At 47.1% G+C, this 22,205-nt stretch overlaps 1 protein-coding gene across 2 annotated transcripts in view; it reads left to right on the plus strand.

Moving 5' to 3' along the window:
• LOC309549185 (ALK tyrosine kinase receptor-like) overlaps positions 1-22,205 on the plus strand; it is a 1,241,121-nt gene that overhangs the window by 947,952 nt on the left and 270,964 nt on the right. For both annotated transcript variants that reach the window (XM_082249296.1, XM_082249297.1), the window contains one exon: positions 10,554-10,685. In XM_082249296.1, coding sequence (XP_082105422.1) covers positions 10,554-10,685 — 132 coding nt within the window. The remainder of the gene's footprint in view (positions 1-10,553; positions 10,686-22,205) is intronic.

Below are 22,205 nucleotides of genomic sequence, written 5' to 3' on the forward strand. Positions count from 1 at the left end.
CGCATCAAAGGAAGTATAGGACACCGCACAGGCCTCAGGGTCAATGCCGTCATTGACCGACCCCCCTTTGGGAAAGGACAAGTGATGAATCAGCCGAAACTTACCCGATTCCTTCTTGGGCACCAATCCCAAAGGGGATACCACCAGGTCGACCAAAGGCGGCAGGGCGAAAGGCCCTGCCATGCGGCCCAATGCCACCTCCTTTGCCAACTTGTCCGACACCACCCCCGGATTCAGACGCGTCGACCGCAAGTTGTCCGCCACCGGGGGGACAGCGGTCATAACACACGGAATGACAAACCCCACCGAAAACCCAGATTCCAGCAAACGAGCAGCCGCCCGATCCGGATACCTACTTAGAAAAGGACGCATCCTTTCCACCATCACCGGCGTCTTCCCTCTTCTGCTGAGCGTCTCCGGAACGCGACTTACCTTGTTTAAAACAACGGGAGAGGGGGTGTGCGCCTCCGCATCCGGAGCACTCATGCTTGAAACGGCACGCAGACCCGAACTTACACGCCCCTTCGTTAAACTGCCAGCAGAAACCCCTACGTTTTGTGGCCAGCTGTCCAGGGGAGTTCTGACCACCGGCCGTCCCAGAAAAAGGGGATGGCGAGGCCCTCGCCGACGTCATGAGGCGCATCCACAGGCTAATGTCCTTATGATCCCAGCGCAACGCAGGGCGAACCGCCTTACGTTGGCGGAATTGCTCGTCATACCGAAGCCAAGCAACCCCACCATACACCCTGTACGCCTCCCCAATCGCATCCAAGTAACAAAACAAGGCGGAGCAATGCTCCGGCCGTTTCTCCCCCACCACGCTCGCAAAAATGGCGAAGGCCTGCAGCCAGTTACCAAAAGTGCGCGGAATCAACCTATAGCGCCGACGCTCCTCGTCCTCCTTCTTGGTCTCCTCCGGCTTCACCCGATCCAAATTGAACTTCTCCAAAGGAAGCAAGGTGAATATTTCGACATATTCATCCTTCCAAATCTTCTCCCTGACCTCGGGCTTAAGGTGCGCCCCCAAGGGGCCCTCAAAGCACACGTAAACCTCACACTTGGCCGCATCCGCGAGCCGAACAGAATCAACATCCTTACCTGTAGTCTTGGGGTCCGCGGCCTTGTCCCCCGCCGTCTGCGCCGGCGGCGCCACCACTGCCACCGGAACAGCCGTCCCAGGAGCGGCAGCCACCGATCCAGTCCCAGCCGCTGCCACACTGTCCGCCGCCAGGCCGGGGGGCGGCACCTGGCCCCACGCCGCAGTAGGCGCACCGCCACCCGAGCCATCGAAGCGTTGCACCAAAGAGCGCAGCCCCGCCAGCAGATCCCCCAGTCCAGCCCCCACTCCAGAAGCAGCGGGGCCACGTTCCCCCACGGGCGCGGCAGCCGGAGCCCCCGACTCCCGAGGCACCCCCCCAGCCCCCCCGAGCCCACGTCCCGCCAGAGGAGGGGCAGCAGGAGCCCCCGACTCACAAGGCACCCCCACCGCTCCCCCGAACCCCCCCCGGCTAGGCCCCGCCCCCAACCCCCCAGACAGAGCCTGCAACACTGACAAAACAGAGGAAGTGACATGTAAAGACTCACCAAGCCGAGCGGGGCCAGGCCCCGCCGCCGCCGATCCGGCATCCCCCGCTGGCAAAGGATCATGGCCCGCACCGTCTTCAGAGCCCGACAGCTCCCCCTCAGAACGCTCCTCCAGCACCGCAGGCTCTTCCTCCGGACCGCTCCTGGAAGGCATCACGGGGTCAGGCCGACTGCCCTCCCCCCCCTGCCGCCGACCGGCCGCCGCTCCACCGTCTCCACGTCTGGGCCTCTTCCGGCTAGGCCCCGCACAGCCATCCACCGCCGCTCCCTCCGACCGCTCCAACGCACCGGGCGTGCGCCGACCGGAGCCTCCGGCCGCTCCCTCCGATAGGCCGGTGCCCGCTGGAAGCCGCCTCCCTCGCTGAGCCGTCCCGGCCGCACGATCCACACCGGCCGGGACGGCCGAAGATCCGGAAGTCATCCGACGAGCAGGCGGGGTCTGCAAGGATGAGCGAGCGGGACCCCGCCCGGCCGAGCTCCGCCGCTGCCGGGGATTCCTCCCAGGGGCCCCGCCGGCCCCAGCAGGAGAACGCTGGACCGGCGAGCCTGGAGGGTCCACGTGTGGGCTCCCAAGATGGCGCACAGCTCGGGGGGACACAGGAGGGCTGAAACGCTCCGGCGGCCGTGACCGCCGAGCGCGGGAACGCCCGTCCCCCACCGCAGCAGGCTCCCCTGCGAGCAGAGAGGAGACCTGAGCCCGCAACCAGTCAGGCCCCTGCGAGGCGGCCGCCTCCCTGAGCCTGCCCAACAGTACATCCAAGTCCTCCATAAAGAACAGCAAGGAACAGCAGTGCCGCAGCAGGGGGATTCTTCTTCCTCCAGCGATCCCACGAGGCACTGCTGCAGATTCCAAGCCCCCCCCCCAGTGATACCAGGCCATTGCCCCACCCCACCTTTTGCTAGCCAATGGCCACCCTTGACCACCGGCCACAGCCCACCATTAACCCCTTCCATGCCGTGTCCCCTGTTCACCCCCTCATGAGGCCCTACGCCTATTTTTTTTTTTTTTTGCTCCGGGCCTGTCTACACAGCTCATCACCCTGAACACACCATCCCCACTGTCACACATGGTGGTGGCAGCATCATGGTTTGGGCCTGCTTTTCTTCAGCAGGGACAGGGAAGATGGTTAAAATTGATGGGAAGATGGATGGAGCCAAATACAGGACCATTCTGGAAGAAAACCTGATGGAGTCTGCAAAAGACCTGAGACTGGGATGGAGATTTGACTTCCAACAAGACAATGATCCAAAACATAAAGCAAAATCTACAATGGAATGGTTCACAAATAAACATATCCAGGTGTTAGAATGGCCAAGTCAAAGTCCAGACCTGAATCCAATCGAGAATCTGTGGAAAGAACTGAAAACTGCTGTTCACAAACGCTCTCCATCCAACCTCACTGAGCTCGAGCTGTTTTGCAAGGAGGAATGGGCAAAGATGTCAGTCTCTCGATGTGCAAAACTGATAGAGACATACCCCAAGCGACTTACATCTGTAATCGCAGCAAAAAGTGGCGCTACAAAGTATTAACTTAAGGGGGCTGAATAATTTTGCACGCCCAATTTTTCAGTTTTCTATTTGTTAAAAAAGTTTGAAATATCCAATAAATTTCATTCCACTTCATGATTGTGTCCCACTTGTTGTTGATTCTTCACAAAAAATTACAGTTTTATATCTTTATGTTTGAAGCCTGAAATGTGGCAAAAGGTCGAAAAGTTCAAGGGGGCCAAATACTTTCGCAATGCACTGTACCCTTCCCCACTTCCGGGAGACGGCGCCGCAGCGCTGTCCCTTAGAAGTTTGGCCCTCTCCTCCTTCCCCCGCCGCCAAGCCAATCCGAATGCACAGTAGGGACCCGCCTGTGAAGACACAAGGCTTCACTGCTGGTTTCCCTTACCGGCAGGAGCAACCGACAGCCGATGGAAGCATCGGCTACGGTGCCGACATTGCTGGACTCCAGGACAGGTAAGTATCCTGATATGAAAAGTCAGCAGCTACAGTATGTGTACAGTGTGTGTAGCTGCTGACTTTTAATTTTTGGATAAGAAGGGGGTGAGGCTGGAACACCACTTTAAAGTAGCACAGTGCCGAAAAGCAAAAAACCGCCTGGTCATGAAGGAGGTAAAACCTTGCAGAGCTCAAATGGTTAAAAGCAAGTATACCGAGACCATTGAAGAATGGAAACATTGTATTCACAGTGGGGTTTCAGCTTGTTACATATTCACGCTTCTCTTTAACAAAGTATCAATGGTAATATTAATAAGGATGGTTGGCTTCCTGTTTAAATATTTACACTGACGATGGAAGAATACAGAATATTGAGGGATACGGATCCCCATTGATCAGCTGACTGTCCAGTGACTCTGCAGCGTGACGGACGCAACAAATGAAGCGGCGTTAGCATGTAATGTACATATCAAGTTAAGTGAAGCGATGACCTTCTCTATAATAACATTTTATAAAGATTGTAAACAGGATCTCTCCGCCGCTCGGGGAAATGAATGCAAAGTTTCAATTTGCCCTCAACATGGATGGAGCGTAATGAAATCCATTGTTTATTTGTTTCCTGCCTCCGTATTCCTGACTCTGACGTTATTTCTTCATATTTATAAAAAACGAGCGTGGGGGGGGAGAAGAGTGCGTTGTTTTGTTGCACGCCTCATTAATTGCGAGTTGGCAGGCGCTAAAACAAAAACATTGAAGTGGCCATCTAATTAAATCTCAGACGATTAAGAGCTCCCAAAAGCCGCGGAGAGCGAGATGTAGCCGCCATCCCAGCCAAACCAGATGGATCAAGTTAATCACATTTTAGCCCGGGCAGATTTTCTCCATTAATTCATTTTAATTTTGAGATGGATCTTTTATGTGCAGTTGGGTGAGCTGACTAAGTCAGGTAATAACCCGGCGTGACTCGAGTACGCCGGTGAGTTCTTTAAAAATGAAAAGTAATGTACAGACTCAGCGAGAGTTATAGACGGGTTCGATGGAGCGACGGCGTGCAGAGAATTGCGCTGAATAGTTTTGAGTTTGTAAAAAAAAGAACTCGGAGAGAGAAAACTCTTCAAAAGCCGTCCTCAGAACAACTGACTGTGTGCAGACGCGGCTGATTTCCTGCGTTCCGCGAATCCGTCAGCATTTTCCATGCTCTATATCTGCTTCTCACTTCAATCGAGCTTCTGCTGAAATATATATGGACTGTCATGGCCGTCCACATTGCTGGCTGTCAAAATTCCTGATCAGCATATGTCTAGGTCAGTGATGAGGAAAGTATGGAAGCCCCTGGACTGACAGTAATGAATTAGCTCATGGTTGCCTTTAAAGCTGAACTCCAGGAAAAAAGAAGATGCTCCTTATGGCCCCCCCACTTCTTACTGCAAGGGTTAAAGGCTTATTTTTGGTCTAGGGGGCCACACATACCCCCTTTTACTTAGCTAATCATCTGCTTCGGCAGTTGTCTTCTCCCCCATGCTCTGGCAGTCAGAAGCCCCTGGGGTCATCAAGACCAATGAAAAGCCCATGGCCTTGCCTTGGACTTGAGGACAGGATGCAGAGGGACAGTCCACTGCCGGAGAGTAAAGGGGTAGAGGACAGTCTAGATATTTGGCTGTCAGGATACCTGATTAGCATACTGTACATCAGAGGCGTAACTAGAACCTTCAGGGCCCCGGTGCAAGGAACCATGAAGGGTCCCTTGGACCCCTGGCCGAGGCCCTTTCCTTCAAGACTGGGGCTCTTCCCACTGATCCTGGGGCCCTTTACTCTCGTTGCAGAGCCCTTTTTTACGGTCCCGCAGCGGGACCCTTTCACAAGTTCTGCAGTGGGCCCCCTCCTGCCATCTTGGGTCCTCCCCACTGTGGTGGAATGCCAGGGCCCGGTCGCAAGTCTGTCCTTTGAGATCCTGGAAGTTCACCCACTGGTGTCAGTAGTTTTTATTTTTTGGTATTTTAATTGTATTATTTTTTATCATTTTATTTTATTTTTTTACAATGTGTCTGACTATGATTCTGTCCATTCAGAAAAGGAAGGAGCTGGAAAATGACATATTTACTGACCCCTTCCTGGTTCTCTATTGTGGCACATCCCCTGCAGCAGCCGGCAGGAGAGGGGAGGGAGCACAGGGGGGGGGGGGGACCAGGGGAGCACACAGGGGCCCAGAGACAGCATAACACAAGTGAACTGGATAGGAAGAATGGCGGGGGCAGCATACAGAGGAGCCAATCTCCTCCATTTTCCTCCTGCAGCTACAGGAGGAAGAAGGAGGACAGTGATTTCTCTGCATCCTGCCCCCACCGCTCCTCCTATCCAGGTGTACAGGGGAGCCACATAGGCCCCCTGGAGCATGGGGCCCGGTTGCGATTGCAACCCCTGCAACCCCTGTAGTTACGCCCCTGCTGTACATGTTTGAGTGATGATGAAAGTATGGAAGCCCCTGGACTGACAGTAATGAATTAGCTCATGGTTGCCTTCAAAGCTGAACTCCAGGAAAAATGAAGATGCTCCCTTGTAGCCCCCCCTTTCTTACTGCAAGGGTTAAAGGCTTATTTTTGGTCTTGGGGGCCACACATACCCCCCTTTTACTTAGCTAATCCTCTCCTTCGGCAGTCGTCTTCTCCCCCATGCTCTGGCAGTCAGAAGCCCCTGAGGTCATCAAGACCAATGACAAGCCCATGGCCTTGCTTTGGACTTGAGGACAGGATGCCGAGGGACAGTCCACTGCCGGAGAGTAAAGGGGTAGAGGACAGTCTAGATATTTGGCTGTCAGGATACCTGATTAGCATACTGTACATGTTTGAGTGATGAGGAAAGTATGGAAGCCCCTGGACTGACAGTAATGAATTAGCTCATGGTTGCCTTTAAAGCTGAACTCCAGGAAAAACGAAGATGCTCCCTTGTAGCCACCCCCTTACTGCTAGGGTTAAAGGCTTTTTTTGGTCTAGGGGGCCACACATACCCCCAATAACTTACCTAATCCTCTGCTTCAGCAGCCTATTTCTCCCCCATGCTTTGGCAGTCAGAGGCCCCTGAGGTCATCAAGACCAATGAAAAGCCTATGGCCTTGCTTTGGACTTGAGGACAGGATGCCGAGGGACAGTCCACTGCCGGAGAGTAAAGGGGTGGAGGACAGTCTAGATCAGGGGTCTCCAAACTACGGCCCTCCAGTTGTTCAGGAACTACAACTCCCATCATGCCTAGTCATGTCTGTAAATCTAAGAGTTTTACAATGCCTCATGGGAAGTGTCGTTCCACAACAGCTGGGGGGGCCGTAGTTTGAAGATTCCTGGTCTGGATATTTGGCTGTCAGGATACCTGATTAGCATACTGTACATGTTTGAGTGATGATGAAAGCATGGAAGCCTCTGGACTGATGGTAGTAAATTAGTTTATGAATACTAGTTTCCTTTAAAGCTTAAAGGGGTTATAAAGTCACATATATAAATTACTTCTATCCCCTCTGTTTTAGAAAGATATAAAATACAGTAAGTCAGTTTTTTTTTAGTTATAATCCTGAATACCTTCTTGCACAGCCCCACTGTGCAGTCACGTGACCCCCCTTCTGAGATTCCTCTCTGATTTATGTCTTCCAGCAGAGGTAGGTCACACCGGAGCTGTGCAAGAAGGTGTTTAGATTTATAATTTGAAAAAAACTGACATACTGTACTTACTATCTTCCTAAAACAGAGGGGACAGAAGTGGTATCATTGGTGGGAGAAATAGTGCCCCATCATTCAGGGGAATGGCACCCCATCGCTGGTATCATTGGGAGGAATAGTGCTCCATTATTGGTGTCAGTGGGAGAAATTATGCCCCATTGTTATCAGTGGGAGGAATAGTGCCCCATCATTGGTATTAGTGGGAGGAATAGTGCCCCATCATTGGTATTAGTGGGAGGAATAGTGCCCCATCACTGGTGTCAGTGGGAGGAATAGTGTCCCATCATTGGTATCAGTCGGAGGAATAGTGCCCCATCATTGGTATTAGTGGGAGGAATAGTGCCCCATCACTGGTGTCAGTGGGAGGAATAGTGCCCCATCATTGGTGTCAGTGGGAGGAATAGTGTCCCATCATTGGTGTCAGTGGAAGGAATAGTGCCCCATCATTGGTGTCAGTGGGAGGAATAGTGCCCCATCATTGGTGTCAGTGGGAGGAATAGTGCCCCATCATTGGTATCAGTGGGAGAAATAGTGCCCCATCGCTGGTATCAGTGGGAGGAATAGTGCCCCATCATTGGTGTCAGTGGGAGGAATAGTGCTCCATCGCTGGTATCAGTGGGAGGAATAGTGCCCCATCATTGGTGTCAATGGGAGGAATAGTGCCCCATCATTGGTGTCAGTTGGAGGAATAATGCCCCACTATTGGTGTCAGTGGGAGAAAATATGCCCCATTGTTGATGTCAGTTGGAGGAATAATGAATGCCCCAAGGGCTGGATAAAGGCAAGCAAAGGGTAAGCAATCTTTCAAATGTAGGAAGGGGGGCTACATTTTCGTCCCAAGGTGGACTATTTTGGCATTGTAAGAAGGTCCATAAGGATAAGGACTATGGAACGTCTCTAGCAGGGATTACAGTTTAGAGGGAGTTTCCAGAACTGAACTTCTCTCAGTGTAGGGATAGGGGTGCTGTACTTGTACTTATCGTGTATTTAATAATTTAAACCTTAAAGGCACCTTTTGCCTTAGTGAACCAATGGTTTGATTTTAGATGTCACATTTTTTATGCCTTGTGGATGAACTGCAGCAATCTCTATCAAAAAAGCAGTTATGTGGCAGTTGACCATAAAGTTGACCCGGGCAGGTGGTGCATCGGAGCATACAACCCTCACCATGTAGTTATGTCACCCTAGGCCAAAGACTGCATCCTTCCTTCACATCCAGCCCTGAACATAGGAGAAAGAGCAGTGACCACATCATTTCTGGCTCAGAAATTCACAATTGTAGAGCCTAACTCTAACTTTGTAAAAAAAAAAAAAAAAAATGAATCCCCCAGCAGCTTTTAAAAATATAAAAGTACAGTAGCTCTGGCTGATTCCCTCACCTTCTCTTCAGGGCTGTCCCTCACAGACTCACCCAGTCACTGATCCAGCACAGCAACTCTCCCAGGTTGAAGGATGCCTTGTGCTGGGGGGGTCAGGAGGAGGAGGAATGGGTTAGTAAAAGTTATTTTTGTGGCCCCCCCTAGACCTAAAAAAGCATGTAACCCTTTCAGAAAAGGACCATTCCTCCATTGATTATTGAGCCAAAGGAGAAGTAGAGGACCCTGTTGGGACACTTATCCTTCACCATATTTTCCCTTTGATAAAGGGCAAGCTTACCATGTGATTTGGTGCTGGTCTATCTCTATGGGTTGTAAGAAGGACAAACTGCAAGTTATTACAAATCCTTGGGATTCACAGATCTCGTTATCCCTGTGACTGGGAGTGATTAGGGGATTTTTAGTAAAAGATCTTGGTCACGCCCCCTATGATTGGGATCCAGTTTATGAACTGCCTGGTGGCCATTTATTTAGTTGGCTGTAGTGTTCTGGTGAGTGCAGAAATTATATGCATGTGGTGGAGCACATATGAAGAAGATTCGGGCACTCAGCACTTTGATTGGCAATAAACTACTGCGTGTTTGGACTTTAACTTTTACATACACTATATTGTCAAAAGTATTGGGACGCCTGCCTTTACACACACATAAACTTTAATGGCATCCCAGTCTTAGTCCGTAGGGTTCAATATTGAGTTGGCCCACCCTTTGCAGCTATAACAGCTTCAACTCTTCTGGGAAGACTGTCCACAAGGTTTAGGAGTGTGTCTATGGGAATGTTTGACCATTCTTCCAGAAGAGCATTTGTGAGGTCAGGCACTGATGTGGACAAAAAGGCCTGGCTCACAGTCTCTGCTCAAGTTCATCCCAAAGGTGTTCTATCGGGTTGAGGTCAGGACTCTGCGCAGGTCAGTCAAGTTCCTCCACCCCAAACTTGCTCATCCATGTCTTTATGGACCTTGCTTTGTGCACTGGTGAGCAGTCATATTGGAACAGGAAGGGGTCATCCCCAAACTCTTCCTACAAAGTTAGGATCATGAAATTGTCCAAAATGTCTTGGTATGCTGACGTCTTAAGAGTTCCCTTCACTGGAACTAAGGGGCCAAGCCGAACCCCTGAATAAAAACCCCACACCATAATCTCCCCTCCACCAAATGATTTGGACCAATGCACAAAGCAAGGTCAATAAAGACATGGATGAGTGAGTTTGGGGTGGAGGAACTTGACTTGGCCCCTTAGTTCCAGTGAAGGGAACTCTTAAGGCGTCAGCATACCAAGACATTTTGGACAATTTCATGCTCCCAACTTTGTGGGAGGAGTTTGGGGATGGCCCCTTCCTGTTCCAAGATGGCTGTGCACCAGCGCACAAAGCAAGGTCCATAAATACATGGATGAGTGAATTTGGGGTGGAGGAACTTGACTGGCCTCAACCCCATAGAACACCTTTGGGATGAATTCGAGCAGAGACTGCAAGCCTGGCCTTCTCATTCACATCAGTGCCTGACCTCACAAATGCGCTTCTGGAAGAATGGTGAAACATTCCCATAGACACTCCTAAACCTTGTGGACAGCCTTCCCAGAAGAGTTGAAGCTGTTATAGCTGCAAAGGGTGGGCCAACTCAATATTGAACCCTACGGACTAAGACTGGGATGCCATTAAAGTTCATATGCGTGTAAAGGCAGGCGTCCCAATACTTTTGACAATATAGTGTATGTTACATACTGTATCTGGATATGGTTTGTATATGAATTGTTTGTAGATTTATTGTGGATTTTTTGGTTATAAGATTAGCACCTACTTGTAATATTTACACATTCTTCATGTTAGGTGCTGGAACTATTCTGATCAGGATCTTTTTCTCCAACCAGATAACAGTATAAACCTCATGTTATGAATTTTGTCCTCCTGTGATACTTATAAAGATTGCTGTTCCCTCTGCAGGAAACCCACCTGGGGTGAAAATGACTTTGGATGGTTCCTTCCATTGCAGAAGCGGGATGGAGATTAAACTGTCTCAAGTCTGTAATTTCATTGCGGACTGCGAGGAGGAGGAGGATGAAGGAGATCTTTGCCGTGAGTATTTTCCTGTAACAACACACTCAGCTCTTCATGATTGTGAAGTCAGCTTATTACAGCCGTAGTTCTAAACCCTTCACCACCATTCCCCGTAGACTTTAAATGAGCATTTCCCAGGAAAGGGAAGGTGATTGGCCGATCATGGGATGGTTGTAGAACAGGTTTTGAACCTAGAAGATAAACTGTTCTGATTTTTACCAGCAGATCAACTATCTTTTCCCCAAAAATAACATTGCTGGTGAGGTCTCAGCTCAACGTTAAAGTAGAACTCTGGTCAAACTACAAAGCTACATACACAATATTGTCAAAAGTATTGGGACGCCTGCCTTTAAACTCACATGAACTTTAACCACTTTACCACCGGAGGATTTTGCTGTCTTCCGTCCAGGCCACTTTTTGCGATTCGGCGCTGTGTGACTTCAACTGACAATTGCGCGGTCGTGCGACGCCGTACCCAAACAAAATTTACGTCCTTTTTTTCCCACAAACAGAGCTTTCTTTTGGTGGTATTTGATCACCTGTGCGATTTTTACTTTTTGCGCTATAAACAAAAAAAGAGCGTTTATTTTGAAAAAATAACAATATTTTTAACATTTTTTTATATGAAATTCCCCCCAAAAAAATGTAAAAACCAATTTTTTTAAAAATTTTTGGCCAATTTGTTTTATGCTACCTATGTTTGGTAAAAAAAATCGCAATAAGCGTATTTTGATTGGTTTGCGCAAAAGTTATTGCGTTTACTAACAAAGGGAAAGATTTCTGTCATTTTTGGTGGTTTTTTTTTAACGCGTAATGGCGGCGATCTGCGATTTTTTTTGCGGGACTGCGACATTGCGGCAGACAGATCGGACCCTTGACTGACATTTTTGACACTTTTGGGGGTACCAGTGACATTACTGCAGTAATCAGTGCTATATATATGCACTGTTACTGTAAAAATGACACTGGCAGGGAAGGGGTTAATTTTATTGGAGAGGGAGGGGTTAATGTATGCCTGGTGCTTACTGACGTGTAGGGGGGGAGGTGACTGTGTGAGTCATGGACAGATGGATGTCCAGCTATGCTGAACAGTCCGATCTGTCACTCCCTGTCACTATGGAGATCCGCCCGCTGTGTTTACACAGGCGGGCGGATCTCCAGACTCGATCCCCGACGATCGGGTAAGAGGAGCGGCGATCGCCGCTGCTCCTCCCCTGGCCCGACTCCCGCTGTGAATGGTTAATACTACGTCGCTGGACGATAACGAACCACTCTGCCGCAGTAGTATTACTGTGAGCGGTTCTAAAGTGGTTAATGGCATCCCAGTCTTAGTCCGTAGGGTTCAATATTGGGTTGGCCCACCCTTTGCAGCTATAACAGCTTCAACTCTTCTGGGAAGGCCGTCCACAAGGTTTAGGAGTGTCTATGGGAATGTTTGACCATTCTTCCAGAAGGGCATTTGTGAGGCCAGGCACTGAAGTTGGAGGAGAAGGCCCCTATCTGCAAAGCCGCAGATAGAGGGATACAATTCTCCTGTATTGTGCCCAAAAATTGCAGAGAAAACCTCCCATGGGACTTTACAAGCACATACAAAAGCGTAATTAAAAGGCCAATTAGTGTCAATCTTTATTACAAAATCAGATTAAACTGGACCACACTTTGTCTGGCACTTTCTGTTTACAAGTTTAAATCAGTATTTTGGGCTAGAAAATTACTTATAACTCCCAAATATTATATATATAGATATATATATCTATATATAATTTTTTTTTTCTAGCAGGCCCCCTAGGGAATAAAATGACGATCATTTACATTTTTTATGTCATACGGTATTTGCGTAGCGGTTTTTCAAACGCAATTTAAAAAAAAAAAATACACTTTAATGAAAAAAAAAAAAACTAAACACAACAGTTACCCCAATTATATTTCAAAATATGAAAGATGATGTTACGCCGAATAAATAGATACCTAACATGTCACGCTTTAAAATTGCGAAGGCTCTAGGTAACCAGCAGTGCTTGAGGCAAAATTTAACAACAATAGAATCTCCTTTATATCCCATTCTAGGAAATCTTAGTTTTATCCCGGGACTGGATAGACAGTGTTTTGGAAAATTGCGAGAAACAGGACAAGAATGAGTAAAAACTTTTGTGACCTGGAGGATTCAGCCATCAATACCTAATTTAACAGATAGGAATGGTCCATACGCAGGGCCGGTGCTAGACTATTTTACGCCCTAGGCAAGACCAGCTACTTGCATCCCCCCCCCCCCAAAGGGAAGGGGTTAAAAACTTCTCTATGTCGTACCCAGTGACCCTGATCTGATGGTTCCTCCATGTTATGCTGTCGTACCCAGTAACCCCCATATTCCTCCATGTCACACCTGGGGACCCTGATGTCCCTCTATGTCCCACCCAGGGACCCTGATGTTTTTCCATGTCACATCCTGGGACCCCAATATTCCTCCATGTCTTGTTGTGATACCCACTGACCCCGATGTTCCTCCATGTGGCACCCAGGGACTCCCCTGTTTCTCCATGTCATGCTGTCATACCCAGTGACCCCAATGTTCCTCTATGTCACCCCAGGGGCCCCTGATGTTCCTCCATGTCATACCTAGAAAGATCCTGATCTTTTTCCATGTCACGCCTGGGGACCCTGATGCTCCTCCATGTCACACCTGGGGACCTCAATCCCCCATGGCACACCCAGGGACCCCAATTCCTCACTGCACACCTGGTGACCCTGAACCCCTGTTACACCTGGTGACCCCTATCCCCCATGTCACACCTGGGGACTCTGATTCCCCATGGCACACCTGGTGACCCCAAACCCCTGTTACACCCGGTGACCCCTATCCCCCATGTCACACCTGGGGACTCTGATTCCCCATGGCACACCTGGTGACCCCAATTCCCTTTCACACCAGGGATCCTCCATGTCACACCCAGGGACCCGGATCCCCTGTTCTGGGGACACTCACTGGGCAGAATGAAGAGAGTGGCCTGGACTCTCCCCTTCTTCACTGTGATTCCTTTTCCCAGGACACTCCTCTTCTGGACCACAGTTCTCACCACAGCTCCAATAGGCTCCTGGTGGAGGAAGAAGCAGCAGTCAGAGAGCTCCGCACATCCTTCATCACCAACCTCCTCAGACCATTCCGGTGCCTCGTCGGCCGTCGCTTCTGCTCCAGTAAAGGTGCCACCCTCCAGTGCCTAACTCTGGCTCAGGTTCAGCTCTCCTCCACTCCCTGCTTAGTACCGACCCAGGGAAATGATGACTGCCCACCAGCTTAGTGCAGAGTATCAGGGGTTTAGGCCACTCAGCTCCAGCCGAAGAGGATCATCATGCAGGCAGAACTCCAGTGGGCTCCCTTCCTGCCTTCTGGGGGCCCCCTCAAAGCCAAGGCTTGGTAGTTCTGCCACTGCCTCAGACACCTGGCATCTTCCTCTGTCAATTCTTCCTCCCCCACTGCCGCCCCTCCCCTCAGCTCATAAGGATCATTAATAAAGGAGAGAGAGTGCAGACTCCTGGCTGCGCCCCTAGGTGGCAATGCGCCCTAGGCGGCTGCCTAGTTTGCCTAGTGGAAGCACCAGCCCTGTCCATACGGACTCCCCCTCTGGGAGGCACTCCAATTACGGCATTTCTTGGAGTCACTCCCAGATTCGGAGAGATTTGTGAAACCTTTGACGAACTTTGAGAAACTGTGTGAGAAATCGGGGAGCACAGGACGTACCCTCTCTAATTTATATAAATTGCTGAATACCCCACTAGAACAACCAAAGCTGAAATGGATGGAAAAATGGAAATTAGACTTAAATAAAGATATAACAGAAGCTCAGATGCAGAGGATATTTAGGTCAGTATTTGGACTGACAAAATGCACTAAAATCCAGGAAACAAATTATAAGATCTTAACCAGATGGTATAATACACCAGATAAATTACACAAATGGTACCCTCAGGAATCGGATAGGTGCTGGAGATGTGGGGAAGAAGAGGGTACGTTGTACCATATCTTCTGTACCTGTCCAGATATAAAGAAATTTTGGTCAGAAGTCGGGGGGATAATTCAAAAAGTAACGGACTATAGGATTGACGGAGACGCAGCTTTTTGCCTATTACAATTATCAGAGATACCAAGTAGAAAATATGAAATATCTATATTACCTCACATTCTAAACGCTGCAAGAGCGTGTATTCCCCGGTATTGGAGGAGGACACATTCTCCCTCAGTGTCTGAATGGATACGGAATCTAGATTATATAAATAAAATTGAAGATTTAGTACTTTCCTCACAACATAAACAGGAACAATATAAGTCGATATGGAGTGTATGGAACCTACTTGTCGCCTCGGATGAGGGGAAACAGCTTTTCCCCTCTACCCCCCAGAATACAAGCTCCGGGGGCTAGTCCAAACATTTGCTGAAGATCAAGGAGCCCCCCCCCCTTTTTTTTTCTCTTCTTTAGTTGGTGTAAGTATGATAGTATGATTGTGTGGGGAGAGGGGGGGGGAGGGAAAAATGATACTTAGGAGGATAAAGTAGAGCCAGAGACAAAAATATGAAATTCATAGTATTTTATAAAATAAAGTGTGGAGGAAGAACAAAGGGAAGAAAGGTAACAGTTAGTAAAGGGGGGAGAGGGAAGAGTAAGATGCAGGGATTTTTGAAGTGCCTTGATGTCCTGATGATGCCTCTCTCTTGCTTTTTAGTTAAATGTGTTACTAATTGTTACTTGAATCTCAAAAGATTGAGAATTTGTATTGAGTGAAAACACACTTTGTGATAGGCAAGATGATGTTGTTTCTGTCTTTTTGCTTCTTTTTTTTTTTCTGCTTTATATATTGTGTAATAATACTCCTTGAAATTGTAATATAGTAATAAATACAAAAAAAATAAAATTGCAAACGCTCGTGGAATGGCTACAAACTACGGTACTTAACAATCTCCATAGGCGACGCTTTAAAAACTTTTATAGGTTACCAATTTAGAGTTTCAGAGCAGTTCTAGCACTAGAATTATTGCTCTTGATCCAACGTTCGTGGCGATACCTCACATGTGTGGTAGGAACACCGTTTAGATTTGTATGCGTACGCTTCTGGGATGGGGGCCCTTTCAATTTTTTTTTCCTATTTTTTTTTTATTGTTATAGTGTCCCTTTAATTATTATTATTTTTTTTTTTTATCACTTTTATTCCTGTTACAAGGAATGTAAACATCCGTTGTAATAGGAATAAGGATGACCGGTCCTCTTTATGGAGAGATCTGGGGTCATAAACACCTCAAATCTCTCCTTTACCTTCAAAAGCAAAAAAAAAATATATATATATATATATACAGTAAAACCTTGGATTGCGAGCATAATTCGTTCCGGAAGCATGCTTGTAATCCAAAGCACTCTTATATCAAAGCGAATTTCCCCATAAGAAATAATGGAAACTCAGATGATTCGTTCCACAACTATTTATTCATAAATCCTTCAGTTTATAGTCCATATAAAAAGATTATAGCATTGCGATAGGTTGTGTAACCATACAATGTCCATCCACAAATAGCCGCTTCCACAAGGGGATTGGAAGCAAAATCCAGCCGGAGCTACAGGGTAGCAATATGGTTCCATTTAATGAAGGCACAACATTTAGCAAGTCACATGGTTGATGAATAAAATAGGCACATCTAAGTATGCAGGCATCCGAGGTAAAGCTGTCCACATAGACCATCTTCTGCACCGCCGGCTGCCAGTCTGTAATTCTGACCGGGAAGACCACCCTGCAGTAAAGCGATCTGAAAGCGAGGGGCAGCATGGAAAGGATGACGTAGATGACGGTGCGGAGGATGGTCCTATGTGGACAGCTTTACCACTGATGCCTGCATCCTTAGATGTGTCTGTTCCAATCATCAACCATGTGAATTGCTAAATGTTGTCCCTTTATTAAATTTAACCATATTGCTACACTTAGAGGCGCCTCTCTTCTCTTTTATACTCAGAAGTGACTTGAGGCTACTTGTATATCAAGACATTGCTTGTATATCAAGTCAACATTTATTTGAAAATTTTGCTTGTCTTGCAAAGCGCTCTTAAACCAAGTTTCTCTCAAACCAAGGTTTTACTGTATATATATATATAAAATATATACATAAATATATACATAAATATATATATATAAATTTGATCTTTCACTTACCCACTTGACCTCCAGGAGATTTACCCCCTTAATGACCAGGCTTTTTTATGCAATACTTAAAATCAGTTTTTATGCAATACGGCGCTTCTTTAACCTTAACTCGCTATTGCGCGGTCATGCGACACTGTACCCAAGTAAAATGTGTTTCTTTTTTTCCCACAAATAGACCTTTCTTTTGATGGTATTTGATCACCTCTGCGTTTTTTTTTTTTTGCGATTTAAACAAAAAAAGATTGTCAATTTTGAAAAAAAACAAAAAACAAAAAAACAATATTTTTTACTTTATGTTATAAAAACATATCCAATAACAAAATGTAAAACATCTAATTTCTTCATCAATTTAGGCCAATTTATATTCTGCTACATATAGAGGGCTGCGGAAGATTACACTTTCAGGATTCCCCTGGGTTACCCATATCAATTGCAAGCAGAAATCTTGGTACTTTAGGTTCTTGGCTCAGTCAATGATCAGTCTAGGGGTGGTTGTTTTTGTGGTTTTATTGTAATTGGGATGGGAGAAGAGATGAGTGGGATATTCCAACTGTTAACTATTCACAATGCTGAGGACTCTAAACTTGAGAATGCGGCAAGGCTGCTGCTTCATCCTGCCACTTGAATGAAGGTAAGGTAAGTGTTTCCATTACATTTCTCTTCAGGGCACTCCCCTAGTCATAGGCGTGCGCACAGGCTGTGCCGGGTGTGCCTTTGCACACCCTAATCACCTAGGGCACATTAGCATTATCACTCTGTTTGCCAGGAAGGAGATGGGAAAGATCTCCCTCTGACCTGCTCTGCCATAAGAGAAGTGCCACACACCTCTATTTCACTGTGCCAGCAGGGAGAGTAATGTACCGGGGCCATATACATGTAGGGGCACACATATGCATGTGTATTTAAATTTTGGGGTGCACACCCTAATGCAATAGGCTGCGCACACCTATGCCCCTGGCACCCCCTTTCTCTCTGGGCTAGCTGACACCCATCCACTGACTCTACACTCCGGAGTGGTCCCCTTCCTGGGCAGACCCATGGGCAAGTTCCTCTGTACTCACGACACTGTTTTTCCACATTCTCCAATGCCCCAACTCCTGTAGTCAGCTCTCCTGGACCTCTGGGTTCAGTCTCATGCCCCTGGTACACCAGGCCGACTGCCTGTGACCATCACCAACCGTTTCAGAAGAGGAGGCAGCCGCCACCCTCCTTCTGGGACTCTGCTTCCCACCCAAAGACCTCTACCTCATGTGCCCCTGGCTTTTTATACCCTGTCCCATAATGCACCACTGTCTGTGCCAACCCACTGGGACAGTACCAAAAGCCTGTAGACTATTGGTCAGGTTTCCTCCAGCATCAAAAATGCCGAACCTGCTGGGGACACTTCCTGAGACCAGATGAATACACACCGGGCACACTGAGCAGACCTAACTACCAATCCTGCTCCCTGATACGCAGAGGGCACATAGGTTTTGCCTGTTGCTCTCCTGATAAATAGACAGAGCCAAAACTACTCTCTCTGCCTAGCACCTGACTAGGAGGGTGCTACATATTTTTGGTAAAAAAAAAAATCCCAATAAGCGTATATTGATTTGTTTGCGCAAAAGTTATAGGGCCTACAAAGTATGGGATATTTTTATTTATTTTTTTACTAGTAATGGCGGCGATCAGCAATTTTGCGGCAGACATTTGGACACTAACTTTTGACACTTTTTGTGGGGACCAGTGATACTAATAAAGTGATCAGTGCTAAAAATATACACTGTCACTGTACTAATGACACTGGCTGGGAAGGGGTTAAAATCAGGGGCATTTAAAGGGTTTAATGTGTTCCTATCCAGTGTTTTATTACACTGTGGGAGTTGCTTTTACTAGGGGAAGACATGGATCTGTGTTCCTGCTTCGCAGAGACGCAGGATCCATGCCTTCCCTCCCGTCAGAACGGCGATCTGCCTTGTCTACACAGACAGACCGCCGTTGTGTCTCTCTGCAGGAGGATTGGTGGGTGCCAGCGGGCATAGAGTCCCCGGTACGTGCTGATTGGCTCCCGCTGTGTGTAATAATAGCGGATGCGAGCGACTGGCGGTGCGCATGCGCGCCCCCTACCTGGAAATGTCGGATCACATATATATAAGTGATCCGGCACAGAGGTACCACCCTGTAGCAGTACAACTGCAATAGGGTGCACCTTAACCACTTAAGCCCCAGGCCTATTTCTGACATTTTTTGTTTACAAGTTAAAATCAGTATTTTTTCCTAGAAAACTACTTAAAACCCCCAAACATTATATATAGTTGTGTTCAAAATTATTCAACCCCCCAATGCTGTAAAGGGTTTAGGGAATTTAGTGTACATTTGTAATTGTATTCAGAATGAAATCCTACAAGGACTTCTTAAAGAACCATATGCAACTAAAATGACATCAATTGGTTTTGTAATACAGTAGTAAATGTTTCTTTTGTGAATTCTTCATTGACACAATTATTCAACCCCTTAAAGACTACCACTCTGAAGAACAGAGGTTCATTGAAGTGTTTTCAATCAGGTATTGAAAACACCTGTGGATGTCAGGGAGCAGCAATAAAGCCTAATAAGCACCAATTAGGTAGCTTTAAAATGACTGTTACATAGTTACATAGTAGGTGAGGTTGAATAAAGACAATAGTCCATCCAGTTCAACCTGTGTAGGTGTGTGTGGCTGTAATCATCTCACATACCCCTGAATGTTCTGATCCTTGAGATATACGTCTAAGAGTCTTTTGAAAGCCACCATACTTCCCGCAGAAACCACCTCTTGTGGTAGAGAATTCCACAATCTTGTAGCCCTAACAGTAAAGAACCCCCCACGTTGCCTGAGGTTAAAACGCTTCTCCTCTAATCGCATTGTGTGCCCTCTTGTCCTCATGCAATCCCTTCGACTGAACAGCTTTTTTTCTAAGCTGAGATCCCCATTGAGATATTTAAAAATTGCTATCATGTCCCCCCTCAGGCGTCTCTTCTCCAGGGAGAATAAATCAAGAGATTGGAGAGGCTCTTCATAATCAAGGTCCTCCAGTCCCCTAATTAGTTTAGTTGCCCTTCTCTGTACTCTCTCCAGCTCCAACACATCCCTTCTGAGGACTGGCGACCAGAACTGGACAGAATACTCCAGATGCGGTCGGACCAGAGTTTTATAAAGTGGAAGGATTATAGTCTTATCTCTGGAATACATCCCTTTCTTTATGCATGCTAATATTCTGCTAGCCTTGGTAGCCGCCGCTTGACATTGCAAGCTGTTGCCTAATCTATCATCAACCAAGACTCCCAGATCTTTCTCCATTTTTGATTCCCCCAAGGGTTCCCCTCCTAACGTGTATTGTGCTTTTATGTTTTTAGTCCCCAAGTGCAAAACCTTACACTTCTCTACGTTAAACCTCATTTGCCAAGTCGTTGCCCACTCCGTTATTTTGTCCAGGTCATTCTGTAGGATATCTGCTTCATGCTGTGCAGTTATTGCCCTGCCTAATTTTGTGTCATCAGCAAAAACTGATATCGAGCTACTGATCCCGTCCTCAATGCTGTTTATGAATAAATTGAACAAGGTTGGTCCCTGGACTGAGCCTTGGGGGACCCCGCTTACTACCTCAGACCAGTCTGAGTATGCGCTATTTATTACCACCCTTTGGATACGCCCTTTTAGCCAGTTCCGTATCCAAGAGCAAACCCTGCTGTCGATACCTGCAGACCTTATTTTATAAATTAAGCGCTTGTGGGGAACTGTATCAAACGCCTTAGCGAAATCTAGGTACACCACATCCACTGGTCTGCCCCTATCTAGCTCACAGCTCACCTCCTCGTAGAATGTTAAGAGATTGGTTTGACAAGAATGCCCATTTGTAAACCCGTGCTGATTACTGCTGATGATGTTGTTGTCTTTAGCATATTCTACGATATAGTCCCTTATCATCCCCTCCAGAAGTTTACATACTACTGATGTCAGACTGACCGGCCTATAATTTCCCGGTATATGCCTCTGACCCTTTTTGAATATCGGAATCACGTTTGCTTTACTCCACTCCCCTGGTACATCTCCCGTCCTAATACTGCCTGCAAAGATCAGGAACAGTGGTCTGGATATAACCTTACTGAGTTCCTTGAGTACTCTCGGATGCACGCCATCCGGGCCTGGTGATTTGTTTGTGTTAAGTTTGTCCAGCCTTTCCCTGATTTCACCCTCTGTTAGCCATAGTGGCAAGTCCTGTGTATTACTACTAACCATACAGTCATGGTCAGTGTACCCCTCCGTTTCCTGTGTAAATACTGACGAGAAAAAAGCATTCAGCACGGTTGCTTTTTCAGTGTCCTCTCAACCATCCTCCCATCATCGTTAATTATGTGTGCAATATGCTCTGCCCCAGTTTTTTTGCTGTTGATATACTTAAAGAATTTCTTTGGGTTTTTTTTTTACTATCCTCTGCTATTTGTCTCTCAAAGTCTATTTTAGCCATCTTGATTTTGTGTTTACACTTCTTATTTGCCTCCTTGTATTGGTCGAAAGCCAATACTGTGCCCTCTGATTTATATTTCCTGAAGGCCAATTTTTTTCCCCTAATAAGTTTTTTAACGCTACGGTTTAGCCAGCCAGGTTTGGCTTTGTCTCTTCTAAATTTATTTCCCATAGGAATGCACTGCAAGATGCCTTTGCTTAATATGTTCCTAAAGCATTCCCATTTTTCCTCTGTGGTCAGTGATCCCAGGGTTCGGTCCCAGTTTACCCTTTCCATCAATGAGTACAATTTTGGAAAGTTTGCCCTTCTGAAGTTAAGGGTTCTTATGTTCCCCACTTGCCTTGCTATATTGTTATTTACGCTAAATGTGATCATCCTGTGATCGATAGAGCCCAGGTTGTCCTGGACTCCTACCTCCGAGATTAGGTCTGGGTCATTAGTGATCAATAGATCCAGGACTGCATTTTCTCTAGTCGGAGAATCCACCAACTGTGACATGTAATTATCCAGTAAGGTTTCCGTGAATAGACGGGCCTTCTGTGAGTGTGCAGTCCCCTCTTCCCAGTCAATGTCGGGATAATTGAAGTCCCCCAATATGATGACTGATCCTAGCTTTGCCACTTTACCCAAAAGTGCTAAAAATTCCAGCTCTACCTCCTCCCCTTGTTTAGGTGGCCTATAGCAAACCCCCACAATTACTTTTCCCTTTTCTCTTTCCCTATGGAGTTCTACCCATACGGATTCTAACTCCGTACTCATCCCTTCCGTAATGTCACTCCTCTCAATCACCTTTACATTGTTCTTGACGTAGAGACATACCCCTCCCCCTCTTTTTCCTACCCTGTCCTTCCGGTACACCGAATACCCTTGG

This window comes from Pelophylax lessonae, assembly GCF_965119305.1.
Source record: "Pelophylax lessonae genome assembly, chromosome: 3".
NCBI lineage: Eukaryota > Metazoa > Chordata > Amphibia > Anura > Ranidae > Pelophylax > Pelophylax lessonae.